The sequence below is a fragment of the Malaclemys terrapin genome, chromosome 10, assembly GCF_027887155.1.
Source record: "Malaclemys terrapin pileata isolate rMalTer1 chromosome 10, rMalTer1.hap1, whole genome shotgun sequence".
In the NCBI taxonomy this organism is placed as follows: Eukaryota; Metazoa; Chordata; order Testudines; family Emydidae; genus Malaclemys; species Malaclemys terrapin.
The window spans coordinates 16,415,171-16,437,534 of NC_071514.1; the positions used below are offsets into that span (position 1 = coordinate 16,415,171).

Sequence of the window (22,364 nt, forward strand, 5' to 3'; positions counted from 1 at the left end):
GCGCGCAGAATGCTCGGCGCGCGCCCCCTCCAGGCCCCGGCAGGCCAGGCGGGGATGCTCGCCGGCCGGCGGGAGCTCGGCTCGGCTCCTTGCATCTGGGGAGCCGCATGGCGGGTCCAGGAGGAGACGGCGTCACCGGGGTGGGCGGAGCCAGCGGCTCAGCTGCTGTAAACAGCGGGGGCAGCGCCAGAGGCCGGGAGATGGGCTATAAATAGGGAAGCTGGGGGAGCCCGGCTGGAGTGGAGAAGCACCCGGGCACCCAGGAGCAGCTGTCACCTTAGCGCCCGCCAGCTGTCCCTGTCCCGGCGAGGCAGCGCTCCGGCTGCAGAGCCCCGCGTCTCCGAGGGGGGGACTGCCCGCTCCTTAGAGCAGCGAAGGGAGCCCTGCCTAGCAGCTGTGGCTTAGTAGCACCCGGGGCTAGGTAAGAGGCTCGGAGCACGTTGTTCCTTTGGCGGCTCTGCCCGGCTGGAGCGGGTCTGTCGCTGGGTTGTGTCCGGTGCCGGGGCTGGGCTGGGTTTTGCTGGGGGACGTCGCTGTGTCTGCGCCGGAGCTTTGCCCCCTGCAGACGCCGGAGCCCACGTGTCTGCGGGGCGGGGAGCGTGTACCCAGCGCCGCTTTACTCCTCCACAGGTGGCTGCAGAGGCGCCCGCCCCGCCGGGGGGGCCGGAGAGCGGGGGCCGGTGGGAATAAAATGCTTTGAAGGAAGTGTCTGTGTGTGTGTCTGTCTGGGGCTTGGAGCGTCCATCGCCACGTGCGGGGCTATCCCAGCCTGGGTGAGCCTCCGTCCCGGGCAGCAGGTGCCTGCTGCTACTCCGGGCTCAGGCCGGCAAAGCCCCGCCGCGAGCCGGGCAGGGCTCAAGGAGCGGATGGAACCGCGGCTCTCCGTGGGCGCACGAGTCCGAGAGCGACCAAGGAGCCTCCGGGGGCGTCTCGCCAGTGCTGCGGCATCCTCCTCCCAAGGACTTTCCTCCCGGCCCTTCTCCTCTCCTGGGCCTGCCCCCCTCGGGAACCGGAGCCCCCAGCCCCCTGCGAGAGGGGTGGAGCGGCGAACTCCAGCGCAACAGGTGCGTATCCTCCGGGCTTGGAGCCGGGCTGCGGGCAGAGCGCGGCGGGCTGCACTGAACCGGCGTGTGCGCCTGTGTGTTGCAGGGCCGTGTCCCGAGCGCGCTCCGCACCTGACTCCGTGGCGTCCCGGGCACGACAGCAGCCGCTCGGTGGTCATCGGCAGGGGGGAGGCCCTGAGGCTGGAGAGCTCCGCGACTTTCCACTCGCTGCGCATTCAGGACGGAGGTAAGGAGCCAGCAGGGGCTTGGCGCCCGCCTTCCCCTGAGCCTGGCCAGCCGCTCAGATCCCGGTCTTGGGGGAGAGCTGCAGCCGGGCATGGCCAGAGCCTGGGAACGGAGCAGGCTCCCCCAGGGAACCGCAGGGGCCTGATCCCCTCAAGGAAGGGGGTGGGTCACTGGACACTAGACCTGGGCGCCCCCCGGCTCAGAGACTTACCCGAGGTCTCCCGTAGTCTGGATGGGGGCGGAGGGGGGGGGGGTGTCAGAGCAATGTCCTGGCGTATGGGGGCGATTTGCACTGGTCCCGTCCGCTTGCAGCCCCCACGATCCTGTGTGCCGCGCCGGGCCTGCCGGTGGCCGAAGGGGACTTGCGCCCTGCTAGCCGGGCTGCCATGTGCCCAGGAAAGCCGGGCAAGAGTCGCTAGCGTCACGTGCGAGTCTCCCACTTCCCTTCCAGGGGCGCTGGTGTTTGCAGATCAGCAGCAGCTCATCGCCCTAAGGGCCCGCTACATCCTCATTCAGGATGGCGGGGCGCTGCACATTGGCTCCCAGCGGTGTCCCTACCACTCCCGGGCCACCATCTCGCTGTACGGGAAGGCCACCGAGGAGCCGGAGGTGGAGAACTACGGAAAGAAATTCCTGGGAGTGGGCAGAGGGGGGACCCTGGAATTACACGGGAGGAAGCCTCGCTCCTGGACGCTGCTGGACCAAACCTTGTACGCGGGCGGGCTCCCCTATGGATCCTACCAGTCCGAGAAGCGCTGGAGCAGCCGAGGCCTCAACATCCGGATCATTGATGCGGACACAGCCCGGGTGGTGGCCGCTGGTCGCTTTGACACGCACCTGCTGGCCGATGAGAGCAGGAGGCTCCGGGAGTTTCTAGCCACCCAAGCTCCGGGTAAGGTGGTGGCAGCCGCAGTAGGAGACTCAGCAGCGAAGAGTTTGACTCTGGAGACCCGACTCCTCCTCCAGGAGCTTCTTCATAGCAAACACATCCTGCATCTGGGGTACAGGTGAGACCGGAGCGGGGTGTTCGCGTGGGGATTTGCTTCATGCACGAGCCCAAAAGCTTCAGTCCTCGCCCTCTGGGCAAAGAATATTTGATCTGCTGTAGCCTAATCCACGTGCCCGCCTAGTCTAGCATAGTATCACAACCCAAGCTAACCGCAAACTAGCCCCAGGCGTGTTGATTCTGCGGGCGGTCAGCACTAGTGTGTGACCGCCAAAGAGAGGGGGACGCCGGGCTAGAACTAACTTCTCCGGTGCCCGGATTAGGCTTTTCCACAAGGACATGAACATGGTGTCTGTCAGCACTAGTGTGTGTGTGTGTGTGTGTGTTCCAGGGCTGAGCTTTTATTATTGGACATGTGGCAGGAAGGCGTTGGAAACCTGTAGCGCCACCATGGACAGCTCCTGGGCCTCTTTCCTAACAGCTGACAGCTGTCAGCTCCAGATTGTAATACTCCCTACCCTCTAAGAGGGTTTTTGAATTCAACATTACTTTTAACAAGCATGATCGCCAAACTATATATAAACGCATACCCACGTGCATAGTGTACTAATAAGATCAAAGCAAGCAAACTTCGGTAAATAGGAAACATTCATATTTTTCAAGCCACTGATGTATAAAATAAATAAAACAGTCATTAAGGGAGCTGTATGGGAGACTATTCTAGAATCCAGGCTTGCTTTATTTTAAGAATACTTTCTCTAACAGGGATTCTATGTACAAAGGCTCTTTCAAGGTTGTAGGGTACAGGGTGTATTTCTGTCAATATGATCAGACTCTTCTTGATCTTACTCAGGCAGCCCTGGGCTCTGGTTGGGATCCTTGGAGGTGGTCAGTTTTCAACAACAGAAGATAGAAAACAGTATCAAGGGAATGGAACAACTGGGATAGCAATAGCAGGAAGAGATTTTCAAACCTATGAAGGAATCAATTTTAGAGTCACTGCTTTCAGTGGATGGGTAAAAGGTGTAGTGTGCTCTTTTTTCTTCTTCTTCTTCTTTTTTTCTTCTGCCATTAAAATCTGAACTAATTTAGACTAATATTATAGAACTTGGTCAGATGCATGGGGATCACAGACAAACATTGTCATGAAATAATAATTGGGCGTAGACTTTATGCCCCATAAAAGGATACCAGACCTTGAATTATTTCATTAAAATTGATTGAGTAGTTACTCTGTGCAATTATCCAAAATGCACTGGTACACAGCAGTAAAGAATAACTGACTGTTTTTTTTCCCCTAGGGATTCCTCATAATGGATTTAGAGTGGAAGTGTCCAAAGGCATAATTCTTAATTTAGTGGATGAAGTTACAAATTGGTTACCTGGTGATAGGATAGTCATTGCTAGCACTGACTATTCCATGCATCAAGCTGAAGAATTTAATCTCCTTCCTTGCCCTGAATGTAAAAGTAATCAAGTGAAGATTGATGGTATGAAATATATTCTTAAGCTATTTCTGTGCAAAAAATTTGTCACTTTTTAACTCCTCTTTAGCTGAAGTTTGCAAAATTGGGACCCAGTCCTGCAAATACTTATGCACGTAAGTTTACACAAAAGAGTGTTGTCCATTGAAGGCAATGAGACTACTCGCCTGTGTTTGCTGGCTGGTTGCTCAATGATTTCAACAGAAGTGCTTAGCACTTGCAGGATCAGACCCTTCACAGTTGTGAAACACATAGAAATTCATTATAAGTAAAATGACTGACTGAGTCTTGTTAGAAAATTGTGTAGGTGTTTAGAACTGTGGTGAATGAAGATAGTAAACTTAGCTAAATTTAAATATATAACTCCTCCCTCCGCCCCCCCCAGGCAGCCCACTTTATCTTCATATTGGGGAAGTTGTAGATGGCATAGATATGAGGGCAGAAGTTGGTCTCCTGACTAGAAATATACTTATTCAAGGAGAAATGGAAGAGTCTTGTTATGGACAAAATCAATGCCAGTTTTTCTCCTATGACACATTTGGAGGACAGATTAAAGTAAGTGGCTTTTTTCTCTCTCTCAACTTCAGATATTTATTTACTATCCAACTTTATACATGAGTAATGTAAAATGACAGTTACATATTTTTCCCTGGTACAGCAAGTATGTATTTGTGTGTAATGAGAGGGAATACTAAAAGGTTATTGAGTTATTTGCAAAACTTGATCCACAATTAAATTACACCCTCTTGCTCACCTCTAATATAAGGTGTAATATACACTTCTATCCTCCTCGGGGTTAGTTTGGTTTTTGTAAGCCATAGCCCTGAGTAGGGGTCATTGGGTAGTGTAACTACCCAAGAAGGAGACTTTACTCCCTCCAGAGGCACAGTTTGCTTTATTCACTAGGATGGAGCACTGCTTCCCTCAGTGGCTCAACCCTGCTTCACAGGCCCATGTGGTGGTGGGGTAGGTCCTGATCCCACGTTCACATCCCTTTTCATTATACTAATCTCTGTAGGATAGCAGGAGCAAGCATTCCCTGTGTTTTCCAGAGCACAAGGTCTACTCTTGTGAGTGGCCCCTGGGCAGCTGTTCAAGGAAGCAAGGATCATGCTGGAGCTTTACCGCTGTGCAGCCATGCAGATCCCAATCACAATCTGCCCCCCCCCCCCAAAAAAAAATAACCGGATGGACCCTCAGTTAATGTAAATCAGAGTACCCTCGGTGAGGTCAGGTGGTGAAATCAATGGCACTATGCAGAGGATCTAGCCCAAGAGCATTTGATTGAGATGAGGCTACTAGGAAATATAGACTTTTGGTGGCACCATAAAGATGTTAGATATGACTTTTGGCTAGCTGGCAGGAGTATTTTTTTCCCCTATAGCTATTACATAAGTGTGTATGTTGCCAGAAATAAATGCTAAAATGGTTCAATACTGTTCGTTTTGGACCCCACTACCCATTTGGTATTTGGGAAGTTGAGACATATGTAGAAAGATGCAACCTTTGGGCCCAATCCTAGACTGAAGTCAATGGGAGCAGATTAGCACTTTGCAGGATCAAGCACTTTGTTACTTGATGCTTGTTTGACAATTGTCTGTTTTTTTTGCTGTCACACTCTTGTACTGCAAATTCTTTCCTTAGGTCTGTATTTGTCTCAATAGATCCAAAGGAATTTTACCTCCGTTCACATGGCAGGAGTGGAATTAAAAAACATGGGGCAGCAAATACTGGGCAGCTATCCCGTTCATTTTCACTTGACTGGAGACGTGGATGAGAAAGGAGGCTATGAATCCCCTACTTACCTTGATAATCTGGCCATACACCACTGTTTCTCTAGGTGTGTTGCCGTACATGGAACACATGGCCTTCTGGTAAGATATATTTTACTGACAAACTACTTCCTTTATTTTGCTGAATGTTAAAAAAAATATGGAATATGTCCTACCACACTTTAACACAATGCAATTAAGTATTTTGAGGCATGACTCTTTTCTTTTTTCTAGTGCATCTGTTGGATTGATACCTTGAAATAGTTAAATTTTAGAACTGACATTCTAATGGCTCTACTTGTTGAAAGAAATTTCAAGTTCTGTATATTTATAATTAAGCATGATGAGATTGTTCTGAGCAATCTGTGATAGAGTGACACTTTCACTGAACTGTCGTCTTTATCAAACACATGGTGAAGTTACAGACCTTGGAATTTGCAACAGAGATACAATCGAGCTATAGTTGAAGCCAGGAACAATGTTAAACTAATCCAAAAATATTTGTAAAACCAAGGGGAAAGAAATGTGAGCAAGAAGGGCCAAAATGCCCACTGCGAAGCCAACAGAACTTGGGAATTTGGCTTTAGGTCAAACTCTATGGCAGAGGTCATTGTGGAAAGGGGCTTACCAGAAAATATGTGTCCAACCAAGAAAGTGCCAACATTTTGTTCAGGAAACTTCTCCATTGCATCTCCATGTTTTCCTTACCCCCATGAAATGGCATGGTGTGCTGAAGTGAGGCCCCACTGGCAGGGAAATACTTGGGCATGTTACTCGTGTTTAGTCATAATCCTCCCCCACCCTGATCTATCCATGATCCCTATGCAGTCTTCATGAAACGTTATTCTTGCCCCTATACATAAAGCTGCTGCCAACTAGAACACATGTACATATTAATACTGCTTTTGTAGTATGTGCCCATTTGGTACTGTACTTGTAAGTGTGTAAGGGGCTGAAAGCCCCTTCTATGGGCCTGAGGATCTGTTTGCATTGGCCAGATCTCCTCCAAAAAGGGTTGATTGTCAGTTCCTCATATCTTATGTGTTTGTGTTGGCAGAACCTCCAAAAGTTGATGGAATAAGTAGTGTCTTCCCTTCCCTTCCTCAGAAATAAAATAATTTATTTATATTAGACCTTTTGAATCAGGTGAACAATTAGAGAATAAGTTAATGTTGACCTAACTGGAATAACTTGCGCTCCTGAGACTTGTCAAAAGTGTAGTCAGTAGGGAGCTGTCTGACTGAGATTCCACATCTGTCAACTAAATTAGAAACCCAAATGCAAAATCTAGCCCTGCAGGGGTTAGCATATGGGTTTGCAAAGGCTCTGAGTCCACAAATCAATGAGTAGATAAATGTACTAGCTGAATCTGTGAAGGAAATCATTTTTTTCCAGTGCAGTAATTAAAATAAACCTGTAGCTAGTCCTCTCAGACCAATATGAGATTTCAGATGTGAACAAATATCTCCGTGCATGAACAACTGAGTAATATGTTAAAATATATATTGTACACGTTAATTTGGCCTTATTTTGTGATGCTTTAGAGTTTGGAGAAGAGAAACTTTGATACTGGGTTTTCCCCCAGTTTTATGCTACCGCGAATGAACAAACTGGAGCACTTAGTAAAATATAAGGTGGGATGCAGCATTTTGTGGCACAATTGTGTACCTGTCAATGAGATGAAAGGCACTTCAGATATCCGCTCTTTTGTGACATGGCACAGTCCTGGCACACAGTCAGCAGCCTCGCAGCACAGTTTAGGTTACTTATCACAGCTGAAAAGCGGGTTGTGACATGCCTGCTACTTCACTGACATGCACAACACATGCCACCGACCACTGTAGTCATTACTGTATAAAGTTGCAGAGCATGAAGGTCACTTATATTGTATTGCTGAGCTATGTATAATTCAGTGTTTGGAAGCATCCTAATTATCTCATATTGGAAACACTACTGGAGCACAAGGCTGCTGAGTGGACAGTTTCATTCCTAAGCATACAACAGTCTGCTACTCCCAATATCACAGTGTGATAGGTAGTATGGTACTTCTTTTCCAAACCTTTGGTTTCTATCTGTAATATATGTTAATGAATACGCCAGGATAATCAGGCCAAAATTATGATTGCAGGACTTTCTTTGGACCCTGATTTTTTTTCAGTGCAAATATAAATGATCTTTAAACAGTGTTATTCCCAATTAGGTGTATGGTCAGTGTGGTTTCAGATATGAAAGTTACTAGGGAGCTCCTGTCTTGTTCTGGCTTAAAAAAACCCAACACACACACACACACACACACCCTGAATGAAAAGTTAAATCTTGTTTCACGCACAGGGCCGGCTTTTGGCTCATCATTCACCACTTATCTAAAATCCAAGAGTTGATTATCAGGGGAAAAGGAATGCCAGTGAGAATTGGCAACTGTGTCACTTGCAATTATACAAGTCTGTACCATACAATTTTCAGACTGCTTTCCAGATTCATATCCTGTAAGTATACTTGTATACAGCAGATAAACACTGAATACAAGTACACTTACAATAATAATCATCCTTTCCCCCAGATTCATATACTGTATCTGGTTTAACTATCCCTCTGTACCTAGAGGAAACCATGTAGGTTCATATTATTTAGTCTTGCTCCTTATACATGCAAAATTCCCACTGACATCAATTTGAGTAAAGACTGCAAGTAAATGTGCTGACATCATTTAAAGTATAGAGTTAGCTTAAAAGTTTCATTGAAACCTGTCAAATAAGATTTGGCAAAAAATACTTAGTATTTTAACTCGTCTGATTTAGTATTTTCAGTTATGAAGACAAATTTTAGAAATCCTCACTGTAATGCCGTACATCAAAGCAGGCTTATGCTAAGTCCGCTTGGTCTTAGTATGTTTTAATGAAATATTTTTGTGCACGTGTCCAGTTAATCTTAAGAATGCAGACATGATGGATTGCAACCTCTGCAAATCATTAGGAGAATTAATAACCAGAGAATGTAGATGAAACATCTTATTGAATTTAGTAGTGCAAATTTTTCTGCATTAAAACACTTACTGAATCTCTTCACACCCCCACCCCCTCCCCAGCCCACTTGGGAAATATCTCAAAGAAATCTAGAGTAACACACTCATGCTGATAAATACCACAATACTGTATCTGTACCAGATATTCTCACATAGAATCCAGTACAGTTTCAAACCTAGAATTGCAGCATTTTCTATTAATTATGCATGTGATCCTACTCAAATTAAAGTTAATGGGAGTTTTGCTGTTGACTGCAATGTGAGGAAGATCAGGCCCGGAATTTAGTAAGGGCCAAATTAGTTCACCCTTACTTAGGGTGACCAAATGTCCCATTTTTTTAAAGGGACAGTCCTGTTTTTTGGGGACTTTTTCTTATATAGGCACCTATTACCCCCCCCCCCCCCAGTCCCATTTTTTTTTTCAATTTTTTTAAAATTATTTTTTCCACAGTTGCTATCTGGTCACCCTACCCTTACTGAGTATATCTTACTCTGGATTTAGTTCCGGGACTACTCACAGATGAAAGTACCATTCAGTGTGAGTGAGGGTGGCAAAATTGGTCTTAAAAGTTTTTGAAGTTTATCAATAACAAACATCTTTGTTTGTAGTTAACATGTAACCCATGTTTTGTATAATTGGTTCAGGTGAAAGATACTATTGGCTATGATACTTTGGGTCACTGTTTTTTCCTTGAAGATGGGCTGGAGCAACGCAATACATTTTATCACAATTTGGGCCTCCTTACCAAGCCTGGAACAATCTTGCCTTCAGACCGCAATGAAGCCACGTGCCTCGCAATGCGTAGCAATGTCTATGGGAATTATGTACCTATACCAAGCACCGACTGCATGTAAGCCCTCAATGAGTATAATAAGTCTTCACTTTTATATAGCATCTGGTCTTGAAAGTACTAAATTATGATACTGAGGTGAAACTAAGGTGTTTACAGAGTGGGGTTTGTTTTCCCAAGTTTGACACATGCTACTATTGGGGTCGTGATACTTTTAGCTTCTACGGTATTTTTCTATTTTTTTAAATAAATATTAGCTACTAGGTAATGTGTCTTAAGGTGGAGACTCATGGAGGTCTCTGCTAATAGAGACCTGAATCTCAGTCAATTAATTATTTATTGAATTCCATTCTTGTCACTCTTTCTAGTGAGAGAGAAACAATATAGTATTTTGCTCGTCTCTGAATCCTTTTTAATTGGGATAATGAAGGTTCCATGAAATCTGTCTGATAAATGGGGCTCATTTCAGCCTGGCATAAGCAGACATAAATCCCATTCATTTTAAAGGGAGTTTTTTCCCCCTTTTTTTTTTTTTTTTTGCACCATGGATGAATTTGGATCATAGCGTCTAGAGTAAATTAGCCATTAGCGCATGAGTACATTAGGGGATCAAATGTAAAGATTAGCATAAATTATAATTAGCCATGTTTTGTTGCACTTTGCTCAGAGGGAAAAAAAAATCCTTATTATTGGTGGCTGGAGTACACATGCAAACTGAAGAAATGGTCCATTGTAATATGGGTACTAATATGATCCCATTGACTCAACTGGGGTTGCTAATGAGCATAGTTTAGCCCAGGACCCCTGTATTTTCCGGGATAAAATTTAGGGGCCACATTCTGATAATTTTTATTTGCCCAATAATCCCATTTGACTTCATTGGGATTACTCCTGTGAGTATGCTAAGGTTGCTTTTGTGCTAGCACAGGTATATTGCAGGTATTTGAGCCATTCCTGCAAACCATCCAATCCAATAGGATACTCATGTTGATTTAGGACTGTTCCCATGAGCATGGAAACCCTACAAATGTAATAGGATGGTTAAAAAATAAATGTTTGTTAGAATTTTCTGATTAAAAATTATCAAATTAGCTGCTATGAGTAAATAGTTATATTAATTTTTTTCCTTACATGTGATATATATTGTCCATCAAATTTATTTTTCTTAAACCAAAAGGGAAGTCTGTTTTAATAAACCATAATGTTTGCATAAATATAACTAACTTTTGTCTGTGCCACCATAAATCTTCCTGCTTGATAGTGTCCTTAATTTGAGCAAAGGAATTGGTATCGCTCTTTAATCCCATGAATAATCTGTTTGCAATTTGCAGAGGATGCTTAATCTGGTGTCCTTCTGAATGGATCATAAAGCTGTAGGGAGTTAGACCTTCCTCCTTCACTCCAAGCTCTAAAGAGGAACAGAAGTTCAGTTTTTAGACATTTTCCATAGCTATTTAATTCTGTCCCTAGCAAATTCTTGAAAAAAATGACCTCGGGTTTCCTTAACTTGATTTTAACAGAGCACAGAATTTGTGTGAATAGCCTCCTATAACTTAATGCTTTCAGTATGTAGGTCCATAAATGAACACGTCTGACATCATTGCTTTTATTTTTCATGAAGTATGTATGGAGTTTTAAAATCAATGGGAGCGTTGTGGCTAAAATCCAATGCAATGCTATAAAAGCTTAGCCCTTCCTGTTTTGTTACTCCTTAGGATCATTTTGTGTTTTTATTTTCAGGGCTGTCAGCACATTCTGGATTGCTAACCCAAACAACAATTTGATAGAGAATGCAGCAGCTGGTGCTCAGGTAATCTCATTTAACCAGCAAGGACCATATATCACCTTCAATCCACATGCATGCACCGCTTATTGATGCCATTGGTGTGAAAGGCATCACGTTTTTAATGTAGAACCTGGGTGCCTATTGCTGCATAAGGCCAAAGGCAATTAGGTAATTATTGGCCTGGTACAATATCCCTGCTAGTGAACTTGAAAGGTCTATTTGTGTCCAGAAATCATCCATGTGCACAGAACTGATATGTGATACCACAGTTTCCCCTTATGTAAAGCAGGAAATAAGTGTGTGGTTTTCTGTTGGCAAATGTTGACTCTGTAATGGTGACCACTGTATTTAATAATAATGTTTAATATTAAACTGGAACCCCAGCTATACATGCAAATCATAGGTATGAATGATGGCATGTTCCCTAAGCCAAAATTCCATCTACCCTTCTCCTTCATACCCCCAATATATGTGCATGCAAAGTCCACAGGTATGTGCCCAGATGAGCATTTGTGCATGCAAGTGGAGTAAGCTTGTGTAGACAGATGTGTTGGTTTTGTACAAAGTGGTGCCTGCTCATTTTGCAGGCTGTGTAAGAAGTTTCTTTGAACATTTGATTTCATATATTGGTGCAGCTGGCAAAGCTAAATACTATAAGGTCTGAGAATTTATTGTACTGCCCAGAGTCTCAACCTTTTTATTGTGTTTTAGGATGTGGGGATATGGTACATCTTCCACCGGGTTCCAACCGGACAGTCTGAGGGACAATACCCAGAGGCACAGGCGGAGTTCACTCCCTTGGGGATATTTTACAACAACAGAGTCCATTCTAATTTCAAGGCATGTAAAAGATTTTCATACATTTGTGCAAATGTAATAAGATTTAGCACTTACTGTAGGTAGCTCTCAGACCGCATGGACTAGAAACACTTTCATAGTGCTGTTCAAACACTGAGTAAACAGTTGTCTCAACATCTCTGCAATGTCCATGGGTGGTATTATTCCTATTGTACAGTTGGAAAAACTGAGACTGTGGGCAGTATGCTGCTCTGTTCCTCACCGCACAGAAGAATGCATGCAGCAGTCGATGTAGTGTAGACATAGGGCACGTAGCAGTAGATGTAGTGTAGACATAGGGCACGTAGCAGTAGATGTAGTGTAAAGGGCAGAAGGCTGTAGGCTACTCTCTACTGCAATGTGGGTGGGTGGGGGTGTGTGACCAGAGCCCTGCAAAATAGCTGGACTAGGGCCAAATCCTGGTCTGCCTTTTTTTTTTTTTTTTTTTTTTTTTTTCAAAATAATTGCAATAACTTTAATCTCATTTGAAGGTAATTCCATGAAAACATTTTCCCTAAATGCACTGTAGGCATAAAGACAGAAGCTACAAATAAGAATCCTTTTTTTCATTATTGCTCAGGATTCCAGATGGAGAGGAGGCAAATATTACTGTATCAAATTGGGGACGTTGTTGTTGTTGTTTTGTTTTATTAGGATACACTTTAGTAGATAAAGAGAACTTCATACAACTTTATCTTGCTCTGTCCATGTATGTGCTGGTTCATCTCTGCGATAACACTGCATTGCAATCTTTAACTTCACTGGATCACGTTCTGCTTTGATTGTAAAGAAATTACAAATCTAAGAGGAATTAAGGTCCTGCCTCTCAGCAGGAGCACTGTTCCCTCTCTGCAACATTATTCTTTCAAATTCTCTCCCGGGGCCAGCAGGAATGCTTTATTTCCTGGCGTGAGGGGGTTTACATTCTTTGTTCTGGCTCAGAAGCCCACTTAAATGACTAAGTAAAGAGCATAGCACTGTAGCTTTCTGCCCTGACTTTGATATATTACACTAAGGCCACTGTAATAATGTGACAACATCCAAATGGCACAGAGGCCAATACTTGGGATGGAAAGCACTGGCATGCAGAGGGCTTACGGTGCCTTAAACATGGGCAGCCACCATGTTTGTGTTCCATTTATAATACCCTTTGATCTTCTTTAGCTTGTGCTGTGTGGTCTCCTTGTTAAAATAATTGAACTCCTAAATATTTTTCAGGCTGGCTTGTTTATTGGAAAAGGAGTAAAGACGACAAAAGCCAGTGCTGAAAATCCTCGAGAGTATCTTACTGTAGATAATGCCAGGTGAGTAAATACTGTGTGGATAAAAGTGTTTGGGTTCATTTTATTGCTTCTGGTGTTTTCAGGAGCCTGCAGTATACTCCGCTGGTTGCTGGACCTTGTTATGGATGGAATAGCCTGAGAATATAGACCCACAACCTGGGATATAAAGAGGCAAATATTTCAGAACTGTGTGCTGAATCATTTGTAGTATTGCTTAAAAAATGATAAATGTGCACTTGGAGCTCTGAGATGTTGGCAGAGGAGTCCTTGAAAATAATGGAGTTTTCATAATTTGGTTAACTATTGTTATCAATGACTTAATTGAAATCTAGATGATAAAATCAATTTCACAACATAATTAATGCCTATGATTTTGGGTACAATCTCAGCCATCTGTTACATAATCTGTTTGCAATAATCTTCACACGTGGGTGTCTTTTTGTCTATAAATGTATGGGGCGGGGGGGGGGGGAGCTTCCAGGGATTCATGTCACAGAGAGGGAAAGTGAGTACTTAATGCTATTGGCTAACCCACTAGAATCCTGTGGGCTTATGTGGAGCAATGCTGCAGAGATCAGCCATTCTCTTCTGCAGTGTCCTGGCTAGCCCCACCTCACTCGTACATTGTGAGCTTCACAGAGCACTGAGTTTCCCACGGAGTTGAAGGATAGGGACAACAATGCAGCGGAAGTGACACTTCCTCTTTCTGTGGCTTCCCTCCCTCGGCCCCCTTGCTTCTGGGAGCAGAGGGGACAATATAGCCCCCTGAGTTTCAGTTTCATCCTTCTGCAATGTGAAGATGGACTGGGAAAGAATAAGGGGATTTTTTTCCTTCCCAAATTCCGTAGTGTTTAGTAATCAGCAAGTGTGGCAAGAAATATTCTGAAAGTGATTGGAAAATGTATAGATTCATGCTGAGTGAAGCTTTCAGACATGGGAGTCCCACGTTAAAACTGGAACGATAGCTCATGCATGTCACTTAATTATCATCAGTTGGCATCTTCTTCTTGCAGGGTGGGAGTTTCAAAATGCCTTTGTGATTTAGGAACACAAGTCCCATTGAAAGTCAATGGGTTTTGTGGATAGGATTTCTAAAAGCAGCCAAGTGACAGGTGCTTTTGCAAATGTTACCGTGTGCTCCTAAATCACATAGATCCTTCTGAAAATCCGCCCTGAGAGAGAAATCCTGGCTCCATTGAAATCAGTGGGTGCTTTTCCACTGACTTCACTGGGGCCAGAATTTCACTCTTAATGTTTGTTCTGTGTTAGCCTTGCAATAAGATGCAATACCGAAATGAAGCTATTGTTTTGAATGTGATCCAGAATACATAAATTCAGCTGAAAATAGAAACAAAATTACTTCTCTTAAACCCATCAGTTCAGTATGTGGAAACCGTTAGCTGTGACTGACAGGACCTCCTGTGTTTAAGTTTATTTCCCATTGCTCTGGTATAATAACTAGATTCCTTGCTTCAGGTTCCGCCCACATCAGGATGCTGACCCTGTAAAACCACGAGTTCCTGCCTTAATTGATGGCCTCATCGCTTTTAAAAATAACGACCATGGGGCCTGGGCCAGGGGCGGTGACATTATTTTCCGCAACTGTGGGTAGGTGACTGTAATTACAGTTTATATCATTCTGCTCATTACTGACATAAGTGGATCTGTAGGACAAATTAAGTTACGAGGCATGTCGGATGTTACACATTTGTGTTTCTTCTTTTCTAGGTTTTCAGACAATGGAATTGGACTTACTCTAGCTAGGTAATGTCATTTCTCTCAGTATGCTGTGTTTTTCAGGGTTCTTCATAATTTAAAACATTAAAGAATAGAAGGTGAGGAGAGCTTCCCTGGTGGTCACATTAAGATGCAAGAATCTCACATGTCCTTCCCAAACCACATCAGGTCTCTCCCTTAATAGCTATTCATGAAAATGGCAATATGGCATTTCAATTTCTTTGCCTTATCATGTCTGGGGAATATGTCAATAATCAGACATTATGACTTTTGGGCTGTAGATTCTAAACCCTTAGACTAAACATTCTGGTGCCTGCTAAGGAGATTTGTATTCAGTCTAGTCAAGGCAAGACCAAAAATGTCCATACCTTTGGTATATTTCCATGCAGAAGTGGCAGGAAAAGGCCCTCTGTGTGGTTGTAGAGTGGTTCTTCTGACCACATTCCTACTACCTGCTGGTAATGGAAAGGTTTGTTCTGTTGTAAACCAGAAACCTCTCTGAGATAAAATGTGATTTAAGAGCCTGGTCCAAAGCCAGTTGCAGACAATGGGAATCTTTCCATTGACTTCAATGAGCTTTGGATCCGACCCTAGCTGTGTTTTGGTTTTTCACACTTTTCAAAGAATTTGTAACTTCCCAATTCTGAACTAGAGTTTGGCTCATGCTTTGTAAAATGTTTTAGGATGGAGGATGCTGTATAAAAATCAGACCTAACTGTAGTTGCCTGAACCACTGAATTAGCATTATTACTGGTGCTTAATACTAATTTGCTGGTTTCTAAAGACTGTTTTTTAATTCCTGCAGATTCATTTCTTCAGATTAAAAATGACCGTTTCAGAAGTGCAATTAAAGGCTCCTTTAAATTATTCATTAATTATTCTTTTGAACTGTGCCACATTGTTACCTTCCATTTTTCTTTGTCTAATTCTAGTGATGGAACTTTCCCAACAGATGAGGGTTCCAGCCTGGAAGTTGCACATTCCATCTTTGTTGGAGAAAGCAACAACATTGGCTCCCAGGGAGGACAAAACAGCTACTGGGGAAGAGGGGCAAATGGAGAATATAGAACACTACCCAGAAACAAGTAGGTTATTCATCTAGCATTTATCCTTGATATTAGCATAAGAACAATGTGATAGAATAAAAGCCTTTGAAATGAATGTGGCTACTAAAGGGTAATGTAAATGGATGTTTAAATTTATTATACAGGCCATAACCAATGAATATCCAAATAAAACCTGTTCTCCAGACAAACGCGGTGAGAGCTTTAACAACTGGATGTCTTTGATGTAATTTTTCTGCCTAATTTATTAGTCACTGGAGAGTGGATTAGAAAGTTTGAAAGAAACCAAGAACTTTTTTCAGTGCTACAATCGCAGCCAGTGTCTGGGCTGACTGGCTCTCTTGGTTACACTATAACTCAGTTGTAAATATTGTTCTGTACCCAGACATGCCAGTGTGGCATCATAGGGAAAGTTGGATAATTTCCATTTGAATTGAAGGGGTGGGGAGACAAGGCTGCCTGTACACCTTAGCATCCAACTCCAAAAAGACTTTGGCACACACATTTGATCTCCCTTAAGGTATGTCTACATTGTAATTAAACACTTGTGGCTGGCCTGTGTCAGCCGACTTGGATGCATGGGGCTTTGGATATGGGGCTGTAAAAGTCTGGTGTAGATGTTTGGGCTCTGGGACCCCGTGAGGGTCAGGGGAAGAGTCCCATAGCTCCAAGCCCAACCGTCTATAGTGCAATTTTATCACCCTGCAGCCTGAGCCAGAGACAGCTGACATGAGCCAGACACAGGCGTTTCATTGCAGTATAGACATACCCTTTACTGAGTAAGCACCTGATTCGTCATTCCTGATACAGGCAAATCTCCCACTGAAGTCCCCAAACGAGGGACTGGATGCTATTTTTCTTTTCCAGTGGGTGTACATTTATTTTCTTCCTGTCTGAACAACATATGACCCAATTTGACAAAGAAAGAAAAAGTCACTCAGGATCTCACTTCTCTTTTTAGGGCTGTATGTTAGTTCCCTTTACAGGAATACAGCCCCCCTCAACAGTCAGTGCACACGCCCATATTTCTACAATTACCCATGCCTTGAGCAAATAGAAACTCCAGAACAATTGTCATTCATGACAAACATCTATTAAGGAATATTTTAAAAAAGCAACAAATAAGAATAGACTGAGTATTTGCTGGCTGGTTATAACTTGCCTGGCATGCAAGTAGCCCTTAGACCTGTATAACCATAGGAGATTCCTGGCTATGAAATTGAATCTCTACAGAACAATTAGAGGCACTATTATTATCAGGCAACCATTTGGAATGCTCCATTGCATTTCAGCGTTCACCTTTTAATAACCTGTGTTTATTGGTAGGAACTGCAAACCTGGAAAGAAGGAATATTGCTACCTGACACACTGTCTCCTCTTTCAACAGAATACAATTCTAAATCTAAAATCAGTCCCATCTGCTGAATAGCTAGAGAACAGGCAGTGGCATTGTAAAGGCCTGACCCAAAGCCCATTGGTTTCAGTGAGCTCTGGATCAAGGACTAGGTTTTCCCACATGGCTGCCACATGTACGTCTGATTTTTCTCATTGCACTATATGCTGGGGTGCTATTTTTTTATATTTTAATTTAGTTGGTTAAAGCACCTAGAGCCTGGGATAGACACTTGCAATCAAATTCAAAGAGAAAATCTCTCTCTTGCATCTCGCTGTATATAATACAACACTGAATGCAGCTGTGGAATCTGTAATTGATAAGAGGGTACACACGTGCTTTCTGTTTCTGATGCTTGAGCAATCCAGCTTTACCTAAATTTCTGAACAAATGAATTGTAAACATATCTCCACTGGCCCCCATCATTATCTTTTATGAAGGTACTGTAGGCCATTCATTAGTCACACAGTACCTGGGTAACACCAAATTCAATACTGTAAACAAGAAAGGGGGATCAATACTCACCTGAGACTCCAGTGGCATCTCCTAGATTTTTGATATCCTGTGCAACATGGCCATAATCCACAGGCCAGCCCTGAAAATGTAATCTTACGACTATAAAATGTTATGGGCCATATTCTTATGGGCATCTGTAACTTTCACTCTAAGCGTCTGAAGAAGTGAGGTTTTTACCCACGAAAGCTTATGCCCAAATAAATCTGTTAGTCTTTAAGGTGCCACCAGACTCCTTGTTATCCTTGGGGATGACCATGTGATTCCTGAAGCAGCTTGAGGGGAGAGGAAAATCCAAGTTGTTCTAACTTGAACCAGCTGGTGGCTGCTTTCAAGAGGCCATTACAGCAGCAGGGGTTTAGACTGATGTTACAGTCCCCCAGCTATGCCTATGACTGGGCTGGAGAAGTAGCAAAGGAGCCACTACACTAGCCCTACAGTCCCTGGGATTTCTCTGACCTCCAGGGACTCCCCAGGAGATGTTTAAGGGGTTTTGCCCCAGCTGACTGGCCGCAAGGGGCCATAAAATGGGGTGAGGCAAGATCCTGCTCTGGACTGGGATTTTATTTCTGAGATCACTCACTTAACCACTGCTCCTCTTCTGAGCCATAGCTGGGGAGAGCTGGGTGCCTCTTACAAGGTGATGAGGTTGTTCAGCACCTCATGGGCTGGAGCAGCATGATCCTGATTTAGGGAATGTGAAGACGGTATAACTGCTTTATGTAGTGTCTTTCTGTGCTTTTTGGAGGAAAGTACTGATCCTGCCCACATGTCTAAAATGGAATTCTGTTCATTTTGAAATTTCCCTAGGACGTTCCCTATCCGTGGATTCCAGATTTATGATGGGCCTGTTAGGCTGGTGAAATGCACTTTCAGAAAGTTTACTCCCACTGTGGACCGATACTCAAGTGCCATTGGTTTCTTCATGAAGAATTCCTGGCAGATAAGCCCTCAGAACAACGTGTCCCAGATCAGGATGGAGAGAAGTGTAAGTGAGAAAAATAGGAGTATGGGTTTTGGTTGAGCTTGTCTGACTTGCAAAAGTCTTTAACGGTGCTGAGAGGTCTACTCAAGAGACATCTTACTTCTGGGTGAGCAGAGATGCAAAATCTGCAGTAGTATAAGGTCTTAACATAGAGGCCCAGATCTCAGCTGATGTAAGTCATCCATAGCGCTATTTACCTCAATGGGGTATGCTGATTTACTCTAGTTGAAGATCTGGTCCAGTTATTGGGAGCTACACAAATCAAACTTCAACAAACATGAGTGCCAGAAAGTTGTAGTACAATTCTAAGGCCTGGTCTATACTGGGGTGGGGGAGATCAATCTAAGTTACACAACTTCAGCTATGTGAATAACGTAGCTGAAGTCAACATACGTCGACTCCGCCTGCGCCTCTCGCGGTGGTGGAATACAGGAGTTGACGGGAGAGCTCTCGGGGATCGATTCATTGCATCTAGACTAGACGCGATAAATGGACCCCTGCTGGATCGATCGCTGCCTGCCGATCCAGTGGGTAGTGTAGCCATACCCTTAGATATCTAGAGAGACCTTGGGCCTGATCCTGGGGTCTTCACTGAAAGTTCTATGGATCACAATGGGGATTGAGCCAGAGTAAGGACTGCCGAATCAGGTCCCATATTTGCATGCTGACCGGAGTTGTAAAATGCTTTAGGTGTTCTAGCCTTTCTCTAGGATTCATGTGGCATTCACATCTCTTTGAGTTTGGCTTTTGAGTTTTTTGGTTCATTTGAGCCGGTAAAACTCAAAACCAAACTCTCACAAAATCACTACAAGTTGCCTGGGTTGGGCTGAAACCATGAAAAATTACTGACCTCCAGGTGGCTTCTTCTGGGGATTGTAACCTATCCCGAGCCTGTCCAAAACAAGGCCCAGGCCCACTGTGTCGTTCATGAACCTCTATAACCTTAGCTCAAGGTTTGGGTTTGTTTGTAGGGAAGTTTTCCACAGCTCTAATATTGACAGACTTAATTTTCTTTGGCTTAGCAGGCAGCTTTTCTGCCTCTCCTCCATCACACCTTATCCACACAACAGGAGCATATTTTATATAAAGGTTGTGTTAGCACAGTCACTCCGGTGGTACTGTTGTGAAAATATAGTGCACTTCATCCTTGTGCATTTAAATAAATCAGACCCCTGTATTACCCATGTATGTCACACTTGAAGTCAGAACAAGGGTAAGGGATAATTTAGTTGTACATTCTTTGCATCCCTCAGGGGAACTAGCCACAATGCAGATGCAACATTCAGCATGGAATGAGGAATGTGCTTAGAGGGAAACATAAAATGCACAGGTCTGATCTTGCAGTGGATCCGAGGCAAGTGGGAGTGTAACCTGAGTAAGGGCTGTCAGATGGGGTTTTTAACTCCAAATGCATATGTTTTTAGGCCCGTTAGTGGATTGTTACCTGTGGAAAAAATTTGAAAATGCAGATGTGTAAAGTTGTAGCACTTTTTTTGAGGTCTGAGCCTGTTTAATGTCACTGCACCTTTTCAGGTCTTGGAGACAGTTCATTACAGCAACACCTTTAAGATCTGAGGTCTGCAAGGCAGAACCTTTCAGAGGAGTTATTAAATGCTGCTGCAATCTGAATTAAAGACAAACATGCTTAAATAACACATGCTGAGTTTATTATAAAACATGAGTTACATTATCCAAGTAATTACTTCCTGTTTGTCCATTTCCCAACAAATGTCTCTTTACTATTCTAATATTTTGCCAACTGTTTAAAAAAAAAAAGGGCAGTTAACCACCTCTGCCACAGCAGTTAATAAAAACACCTTTCACTTTGATTCTGCTTTATCCAGATGGAATCCAGAGCTGCTAATCCTGAAATAAAACTGTAAGGTCCTCTTGCATATTGCTCTGTGGCAAATTGCTTTATTGGATAACATATAATTAACATAGAGCCCCTAAACTGTTTGTTAATTTCCATCTATAGGCTTCTTTTTATTAATTTTGAAAAATTCCCTAAAGGATGGCTTATTTTTACTGTCACTTCAGAAAAAGTAAACCTTATTGCAAGTTGCATAGTGATACTAAAGCTATTAGTCATGCTGGGTGCATAATCACATTAATTGTTCAAGCTAATCAGCTCATTGATTAGATAACTAAATAATAAAACTAGTCAGGTCTTGCTTAATTACAATATAAAAACAAATTAAGTGAAACAGAAAAGCTAAACATTGCACTCTACAAAAGTATTCTTCACATTTCTGTTGACGACACAAAGCTTGCATATGAGGGAAGGAAAATCTGTGCCTTTACAGGTAATAAAATGAATAACAATGCTTCTAAAGTGCTATTAAAAGGCTATCTTCAAAGCAGTCATCTGCCTACACAAGATTCAGATGGCCATGTAGTGCCATGGGTCTGTGTGGATACATCTACACTGCAGCTGGGACCAAGCCTCCCTGCCCAAGTAGACAGACTTGAACTAGTGCACTAAAAATATCCATGTGGCTGTTTCAACCTGGGCGCTCAAGCTTGGGAGGCTGAGCTCCAGCCCGAGTTGGAACATCCGTGCTGCTGTCTTTGGCACGCTAGCTTGAGTCCCACTAGTGCGAGTGACTACTGAGTTGGGCGGTTTGCTCCCAGCTGCAGTGTAGACCCTCCATGTCCCAGAGCTAGAATCTAGACAGGTTGGAGGAAATATCCTCTTTAGGTCATTCAGAGTTCGTGCATAGTTTCCTAGGAAAACTTTCCATTGTACTATTCCTAAATGTGAAAAAGTAATGAATAATAAAAATGTCAGCCCCAGTCTTTGGGTCTGTCTGAGCTGTGCCCCTTTATGGCAGGCTGTGCCAACTCCTGGGGGAGAAAGGTGGTGGTATGTCACCATTTGAGCTCAAATGATCGTCCAGTAGCCCAGAACTGGTTCAGTCCCCTGAGTATGTTCTAACTTTGACTGTTAATGGCTCCTGTGGTGGTTTTTCCAGCTACCAGGAATAGCTGGAGTGTGGAGATGGAGCTCTGCCCTTTGGCAGCAGGCTGTAGCAGCTCTTTACCATCTATGGATTTGCCCATGCCAGGGGAATCCCCAGCTCCCTGTTCAGGACAGCTTTATGGCCCTTTGCATTGCTGGAAGTGCGCAGAGGAGCCATATTTGGGGGGAGGAGCGGCCTAGATCCAGCCTAATGACTCCCCATTCGAGCACACAATTGCTGAAAGGGCTTTTACGCTGGCAGGATTCGTGTAGCTGTGTGACTAGGAGGGGAACACTTTGTAATGTAAGCAGTTGCCTTTATATTTAGACTATGCCGTCTTACCATGGTGTTTCCTGAGTGCCAGGCAAAACTGAAGTTTTCATGCACTTCAAAAATTGCAATTCCGATAGGGTGGATCCAAAAAAAAAAAGCCCCAGACAAAAACCAGGAAGATAAATGTGCTGCACTTTATCACAAACCATTTCTACCATGAAGATGG

General features: G+C 43.7%; 2 protein-coding genes across 2 annotated transcripts in view; both read left to right on the forward strand.

Moving 5' to 3' along the window:
* The first annotated feature begins 123 nt into the window (after window positions 1–123).
* The window catches only part of CEMIP (cell migration inducing hyaluronidase 1), a 144,894-nt gene continuing 122,653 nt past the window's right edge, over window positions 124–22,364 (forward strand). Inside the window, exon 1 of the mRNA XM_054041306.1 lies at window positions 124–421. The gene's annotated coding sequence lies outside the window, so the exon portion shown is untranslated. The remainder of the gene's footprint in view (window positions 422–22,364) is intronic.
* Window positions 419–22,364, forward strand: part of LOC128844024 (cell surface hyaluronidase-like) — a 64,674-nt gene continuing 42,728 nt past the window's right edge. Inside the window, exons 1-14 of the mRNA XM_054041304.1 lie at window positions 419–1,290; window positions 1,741–2,296; window positions 3,089–3,258; window positions 3,537–3,725; window positions 4,105–4,274; window positions 5,384–5,593; window positions 9,159–9,364; window positions 11,045–11,114; window positions 11,802–11,930; window positions 13,146–13,231; window positions 14,687–14,818; window positions 14,939–14,974; window positions 15,880–16,032; window positions 18,728–18,905. Coding sequence (XP_053897279.1) covers window positions 867–1,290; window positions 1,741–2,296; window positions 3,089–3,258; window positions 3,537–3,725; window positions 4,105–4,274; window positions 5,384–5,593; window positions 9,159–9,364; window positions 11,045–11,114; window positions 11,802–11,930; window positions 13,146–13,231; window positions 14,687–14,818; window positions 14,939–14,974; window positions 15,880–16,032; window positions 18,728–18,905 — 2,709 coding nt within the window. The 5' untranslated portion in view covers window positions 419–866. The remainder of the gene's footprint in view (window positions 1,291–1,740; window positions 2,297–3,088; window positions 3,259–3,536; window positions 3,726–4,104; window positions 4,275–5,383; window positions 5,594–9,158; window positions 9,365–11,044; window positions 11,115–11,801; window positions 11,931–13,145; window positions 13,232–14,686; window positions 14,819–14,938; window positions 14,975–15,879; window positions 16,033–18,727; window positions 18,906–22,364) is intronic.